Below are 7,478 nucleotides of genomic sequence, written 5' to 3' on the forward strand. Positions count from 1 at the left end.
GGCTGACTGGCAGCATTCAGGCGCCATAATAGAGCATTATTTGGCCGTTTTTGAATAATGTAAAGCGTTTGCTGAAAGCTATTCTCCTGAAAATTGCTTTAACTTTTAAAAGGGTGATGATTCACTCCGAACCAGGCCTTTGTTACATTGTCATTATTTCCCCAAATGTTTTAACAGTCAGCTCAACACTTTAGCATAACACATTGATCTTTGTTTAAAAACTAGATTTTTTTTAGAAGATGAAAAAAATCTGTCAGACGGAAGGGGGAAAAACTGGACTCACCCCCCCACCCCCCGAAAGATTTCCTTTGAGCCCCACCTTAGAGTTAAAGGGGCCCGGATTGTTGAATTGTTTGTCTGTGTTCCTTTGGAAGATTTCCCTAACTTTTATTGTGATGAGGACATGTGTGTCTAGGGATATGCGAAAGCCCACGTCCCGAATCTGACAGCTGGAACTGCGTGGAAAACAGCGGAGGGGAGGGACTGAAAGGGAGGAGGAGGAGGAGGAGGAGGAGGAAGAGGAGGAGGAGGAGGAGGAGGAGGAGGAGGAGGAGGAGGAGGAGGAGGAGGAGGAGGAGGAGGAGGAGGAGGAGGAGGAGGAGGAGAAGGAGAATTGAGGATCCGGGTGCCCTGAACCCGAGATGCCTGTGAGAACTGTTTAAACGGTTGGCTTAAAAATATTACTAGTGCCAAGTGGCTTTTCCGATTGTCTTATTTATTACTTGGTCAGGTTTCCTTAAGAAGAGGGTGGGTTAGGGAGGAGAAGTCGTGGGGAACCCTCTGCACTTCTCCTCCCCGGGCTGCCCAGGGTGAATCGGAAACGCCTGACTGCCACTTAACAATCCCTCTATTAGTAAATCGACACGAGGACCCTACGGGAAGCCGAGGGCCAGCCTCCCCTTCTAGGGCAGAAGTCACCTGTTGGGAAACAGCTCCCGGGTCCCCCCTGCTGGGCTTTCTGGCTTGGTCCTGCAGCCTGCCCCCCACCCCCCATCTTCCACTGCGGAGTCTTAGAGTCTCTCTTTACCCCCACCCCCCTCAGAATTTTATCTCAGTGCTCTAGGACACAGAGCTTCCTTCTTAGCTGCTCAGGTCATCCCTCTCTTTTCTCTTTTTCCGCAATCATTTCCTCCTTGTCTTTTGTCCCCTTAAAGTTTTCTTTTAAAGGCATTCTGAGCAAAAACAGTCTAGTGAAAGGCAACGAAAGGGAGCCACATAGCTCTCCCCATCCGCGAAGAGCGGGTGCATGCAGGCCTGGTCTTCCACCTTAAGGTGAGAGAGAAGTGCTGCCGCGGACTTACTTTTGGGCCTAGAGATCTAGGAACCTGGAAACACACTTTCACGTCCTCCTGACCTGTCTTTCCCCGACAAATTGTCTTTTGCACCCGGTTGGTAGTTATTATTTTAGAGAGCAGGATGTGGTTTGGAGGGGGAACGTGCTTACACGTTTTAGTACCCAGAACTGCCTGAGGGAGCTGGTATTTCTAGTTCAAAAGCTGCCTCTGGCTACCCTGGAAAAGACAAAGCGAAGTCCAGAAACAGGAAAAGCTCCAGCGGAGGCGCCTTGCGATGCGTGAGGACACCTCTTTTACACCAAGGTCCAGAGAGGCTTTGAAGATGCTTCCAGCTTGCAGAACGTGGAGGCGCCCACGTGTGGCCTGGCTTTCGCAGTCTTCGGAGAAGGTTCCGGAGAGGTCCTCCGCAGTCTGTGACAGCAGGGTGCCCGCTCAGGATGAGCCTACCTTTGGAGTCCCTTGGCCCTGAAGACGGAGTTTCTAGGCCCTGGTAGTCTGCAGTGGAGATAGTTTGGATCTGAAGCAAGAAAAATGATTCTGTAAACATCCCCTAAAACTCGACTTCAACCTGAAATCCGACATGCAAATCTCCACCGGGTTAAACAAACAGCGGTGCAAGCTGCAGCTTCAGCGGGGGTGGCGGTGGGGGGCGGACGCCGCTCGCGCAGGTCTCCGTTTCCAAAGTTGTTACAATGTGAAAATAAGCGGCTTCGTGCAGAGCGTTGTATGGGCTGATGCTTCCCACCCCCACGCCAGCCCCCAGCAAAACCTGGCAGATAATCAGCACGTCCCACTGTTTAGTGATATTTGACAACTGGGTTAACCTGGTATCTAGGCGCTGGCGAAGCCTACAAAGGGTGCCCTCAATTACCACCAGAAGCTTCTGGCATGATAGGCACTTGTATTACCCCCTGGGTCAGAGGCCAGAGCGACAATTAGGAAGTCACTTAGACCGCTGGAGGGAAATGGCGGGGTGCAGCATGCTCTGGGCTCTCCCAACAAGTCTGTGGGTGTAGACCTGCCTGGAGAGGCCCAGCTGTCCTTTGCGCCCTCTGCTCAATAGGACTCTGAGCATAAAAATGAACACGGTGGGAACAGGAAACCGGGAAAACGACCATGACAAGGATAAAATCCATAGCAAGACTGATGGCTACAAGCTGAAGCTCTTCGCAGCAACAACAACGTGTACACACAAAGTGAACGCACATCATTTCCACTTGTGCCCTAGGCCGGGGTGTCCCCACCTCTCCTGCTTCTTTCCCACAAGTGGGGAGTGAAGACTGTCAGCCCTAAGTAGCGACGTCTTGAGGTGGCCAGGGTGGTGGTGGTGGTGGTGGTGGTGGTGGTGGTGGTGGTGGTGGTGGTGGTGGTGGTGGTGGTGGTGGTGCTTGCGGCTTGGTCTCAACGGTACTTAAACCTGGCTTGGTACGTGAGTGTGTGTAAATTTTTAATTGCACTGTAATTTCTTCTGTCCCTAGCCCGCCCCCCTCCCACCCACGCCCGCAGACTTGACTGGCACGCGCCAGGAGCCCGGGCTCGGGCCCCTCGGAGCGTCTGATTGGCTGCGGGGCAGCTCCCGTCTGCTCTGCCTGCGCCCTCATTGGGCGAGAGGCGCAGCCAGCGGCACTTCAAAGCGGGTGCTCCTCGCACTTAGGCTGAGTTTTGCCGGCGGGAGCCCTGAGTCCGCTCGGCGCGAGCGCGGGACGCGGGAGCCGCGCGGGACCCGAATTGTGATTCCCAGCCGCCGCCAGGCTTAACACCGCTCCCGGCCTCGCCGCGCAGCCCAAAGACCTGCTATGGCCACGTCTATACTTGGGGTAAGTAAAAAGGCTAGGGCTGCAAAGCCTTTGCTCATTTTTGTGGTTTTGTTTTTTGTTGTTGTTGTTGGGTTTTGTTTTTGGGTTTTGTTTTCTTATGGCTTCTCTGGGTCAGAAGCCCTCAAGGAACTGTTAGACCACAGCTCCAGTTTCCTTTTAGCATTTTCTACATTTCCGGAACTGATGTTTTCAAGTTATTGGACCCTGGGACCTTTGCCTTTACCAGAAAAGAATTTCTTAAGCAAGTTCCCTTTTAATTGGTTTTTGAGGCAAAGCCGAATGTTTCTTTTCCTCCCTTCTTGGTTTTAATATCGCCCGCCCCCCACCTCCTGCCACTTGGTTTGGGGATTGTTACATTACACTACAGTATTTTCTGGGAAGTCTTGTTTTGAAAGCCATGCAGTTACATTAATAAACATTTACATTAGCGTGGTTCCCCAGTTTGCCCTTGACTTTGAAAGCCATCACTAGGCCGCTTATACTTGGATTATTTTTGTAATTGTGTGTGTGTGTGTGTGTGTGTGTGTGTGTGTAAATATCAAAACTACGTTTTTGAACTATAAAAGAAAATAGCCAAGTCGTAGCCACTCATTCAAGGAGTGTTCTAAGTTTCTCCCGGCCCTGGGTGGCTGTTTTGGCCATTCCCTTGCCCTCGCCCGCTATTTCTTGTGTTTACCTTCGTGCTAACCCCGGAAGGGAGACTTGGGGGTTTCTGGGAGAAGAGCGGGCTTATGGCGTCAATCCAAGTCTGATTCTAGACAGGGTGGCAGTGAACGAGGTGGAGAAAACCGAGGCATCTCTGATCTATAGTCTCATCGAAGAACAACTTTCCTCCTCGCTTGTGATCGCCTCTGTCCTGCGCGAGGCGCGGCGCGTCCCCGTCAGCGCGTGGGGAGGAGGCGCGAGCCGGGGTGCCAGGGCCCTCCGGGACCGGAGCGGGGAACGAGGCTGCTCACCGGTGCACTTTGTGTCTTCCCCCACTTCTTCCTGCCCTCCTCCTCCTCTCGCTCCCTCCCTCACCCCACCCACTCCAGGAAGAGCCACGCTTCGGAACGACCCCGTTGGCCATGCTGGCGGCGACCTGCAACAAGATCGGCAACACGAGCCCCCTGACGACGCTGCCCGAGTCCAGCGCCTTTGCCAAAGGCGGCTTCCACCCCTGGAAGCGCTCCTCGTCCAGCTGCAACCTCGGCTCCAGCCTCTCCGGCTTCGCTGTGGCCACGGGTGGCCGCGGCTCGGGCAGCCTGGCGGGTGGCTCGGGAGCCGCCAACAGCGCCTTCTGCCTAGCCTCCACGTCCCCCACGTCGTCCGCCTTCAGCAGCGACTACGGCGGCCTTTTCTCCAACTCGGCAGCGGCGGCGGCCGCGGCGGCCGGCGTGTCCCCGCAGGAGGCGGGCGGCCAGTCGGCCTTCATCTCCAAGGTGCACACGACGGCGGCCGACGGCCTGTACCCGCGCGTGGGCATGGCGCACCCGTACGAGTCCTGGTACAAGTCGGGCTTCCACTCGACGCTGGCGGCGGGCGAGGTGACCAACGGCGCGGCGTCGTCGTGGTGGGACGTGCACAGCAGCCCCGGGTCCTGGCTGGAGGTGCAGAACCCCGCCGGGGGGCTGCAGAGCTCGCTGCACTCGGGCGCCCCCCAGGCCTCGCTGCACTCGCAGCTGGGCACCTACAACCCCGACTTCAGCTCGCTCACGCACTCGGCCTTCAGCTCCACCGGCCTCGGTTCCTCGGCCGCCGCCGCCTCGCACCTGCTCTCCACCAGCCAGCACCTCCTGGCCCAGGACGGCTTCAAGCCAGTGCTGCCCTCCTACTCGGACTCCAGCGCCGCGGTGGCCGCGGCGGCCGCCAGCGCTATGATCTCTGGCGCCGCGGCGGCGGCCGCCGGGGGCAGCTCCGCGCGCTCCGCTCGTCGCTACTCCGGCCGTGCCACCTGCGACTGCCCCAACTGCCAGGAGGCCGAGCGGCTGGGTCCGGCCGGGGCAAGCCTACGACGCAAGGGGCTGCACAGCTGTCACATCCCGGGCTGCGGCAAGGTGTACGGCAAGACGTCGCACCTGAAGGCGCACCTGCGCTGGCACACGGGCGAGCGGCCCTTCGTGTGCAACTGGCTCTTCTGCGGCAAGCGCTTCACGCGCTCGGACGAGCTGCAGCGGCACCTGCGGACTCACACGGGCGAGAAGCGCTTCGCCTGCCCGGTGTGCAACAAGCGTTTCATGCGCAGCGACCACCTGAGCAAACACATTAAGACGCACAACGGGGGCGGCGGGGGCAAAAAGGGCAGCGACAGTGACACGGACGCCAGCAACCTGGAGACGCCCCGCTCCGAGTCCCCGGACCTCATCCTGCACGACTCCGGCGTCAGTGCAGCCCGGGCGGCTGCGGCGGCCGCGGCGGCGGCTGCAGCGGCGGCGGCGGCGGCAGCTTCGGCGGGAGGCAAGGAAGCTGCGACCGGTCCCAACGACTCCTAGAGGTTGGCGGAGAGGTGCGAGCGAGCGAGTAGAGACACCCAGAGCGAGCGAGAGGTTCGGAGGGCGAGCGAGTGGGCGCACGGGAGGGCAGGGGCTCCAGTGACGCCCGGGAGCCCAAGCTGGGCGCGAGGTGGAGCAGCGCGGACCCCCGGGCGGTGGCTTGCTGGCGGCGCCGGAGTTGCCCTCCACCCATTGCGCCCAGATGAGAATCGATCGTGAGGTCCAAAAACAAAAGCGAGCCATCCTCCGACATAAGTACAGGTTCAAAACCACACACACACACACACACACACACACACACACACACACACACACACACACACACACACACACACACACACACCGGAGACCCAAACCACAAGAACACACTCCCGCGCGCACTCACAGGCACCCAATCGAACAAACTTCTCCAGAGAAGAGCAATACACAGAAATGTCCCCTCCCTTCCCACTGCCCACTCCCTCCTCCACCCTTCTCTGTCCTTTTCTCAAAAAACAAAAACTAGCTACCACTCAGCAAAGGACTGTCAGAACTTTGGAATGAAAACAAACGAGACCTATAAAAACAGACCCTTTGTGTGGATTATATTATACATAAAATCTCCAAGTCCTGCTTGATGTCTGCTTACAATGAGACTTTTTTTTTTCTAAAAAAGGAAGCATCAAAAAAGGCTTAAGGTGAGATATTCAACTGGAAGTCTAGCAACAGTTTCTCTGTATTTCATAACATCTGTATAAATAGGGTTCAAAGGATTGTGTTCTCTTTTATTTTCTTGTAAATGTTCATTCGAATAGTTTTTTTTGTGAATTCCTGGAATTCAGGGAGTTTCTTTTTAATTTTCTGATGCACTTTGTGAAAGTCAGTATATATGTAAAAGATATTTAAAATGTTGAGTTACCATTTCACTCAAACACGTAAGTTAAGGTCATCTAAAGAAATTAAATGCGTTTATCTGTATGAAGAGAATCTTGACATCATATTTTCATTTTGGTGTTATTAAAGGACTCTCAACAACACTCCTCCTTAAAAAAAAAATCCCGTTTCCCCCTCAATAATCTTTAATGTGGAATCAACTTTTTTTTCCGTTGGGAAACAAATTCCCTTAATGTTAGTTGTAGGCAATGAAGTTTATATGGGTTGCAAAAGCCATAACACATAGACATTTTTGAGAAGTCAAAATTATTTATTTGTATATCAACAGCATAAATTAAATCGGGTTATAAGAATGTGTAGTTGTATCACTTAATGGGAGGGCTTGCAAAAGGTGACATTTTAAATCTTTGGATCGCCTTTTTAAAAAGCCAGGTCTTTTGACAGTTTTAACTGGAGAGGTACCTACCCATCATCCGGAGGGCTCAGAAAAAAATTGGTGCGTTTGTTTTTTTAAAACTGATTTTTAAACAATCTACGGGGGGAAAATATTTCTAGAAAAAAAATCTTTTAGTTTCCAAGGCCCTCTACGTTGGGAGGCATCTCTGGGGAATAAATCGCTGGAGTCAATACCCCGGAAAAGACATTTCATGCCTAAATGAAAATCTTGTTAAATGTTATTAATTTTGACTTAGAGCACACAGCAGCCCCCTGTGCCTTGTATTCCCTTATTAGGGATTCATGTCTTATCAAATATCTAATTAATCTCCTAGACATCATTTGTTCTGGCCAACTTTATCTCAGCTGGTCCACAGGGAAAACTCCAAATATTCTCTGTGACAAAGCTCCCTTGAAGATCTTTTTAATTGTCTAAATTAACTGCACCAAATTTGCATGTCAAACGGTAAAGGGCAACCTGAGATAAAATGTAAACGTTTTAAAAGCCCCAAACTAAGCACTTGATTTGATAACTAGGCTTTTTAATGTTATGGAAGACAACTGCTCCTTTCCTTTTCAAAGACGGC

General features: G+C 53.4%; 1 protein-coding gene across 1 annotated transcript; it reads left to right on the forward strand.

Moving 5' to 3' along the window:
- Positions 1–2,969: 2,969 nt before the first annotated feature.
- Sp9 (Sp9 transcription factor) lies at positions 2,970–6,809 on the forward strand. Its single transcript, XM_032903492.1, has 2 exons — positions 2,970–3,112; positions 4,147–6,809. The coding sequence occupies exons 1-2, from the start codon at positions 3,092–3,094 to the stop codon at positions 5,581–5,583; spliced, it is 1,458 nt and encodes a 485-aa protein (XP_032759383.1). The 5' UTR covers positions 2,970–3,091; the 3' UTR covers positions 5,584–6,809.
- The last annotated feature ends 669 nt before the right edge of the window (positions 6,810–7,478 follow it).

The sequence above is a fragment of the Rattus rattus genome, chromosome 5, assembly GCF_011064425.1.
Source record: "Rattus rattus isolate New Zealand chromosome 5, Rrattus_CSIRO_v1, whole genome shotgun sequence".
In the NCBI taxonomy this organism is placed as follows: domain Eukaryota; kingdom Metazoa; phylum Chordata; class Mammalia; order Rodentia; family Muridae; genus Rattus; species Rattus rattus.

Coding starts and splice junctions, on each gene's coding strand:
- Sp9 (XM_032903492.1), top strand. CDS start 3,092: ATGGCCACGTCTATACTTGGG. Junction 3,113..4,146: donor TGGCCACGTCTATACTTGGG/GTAAGTAAAAAG, acceptor CACCCACTCCAG/GAAGAGCCACGCTTCGGAAC.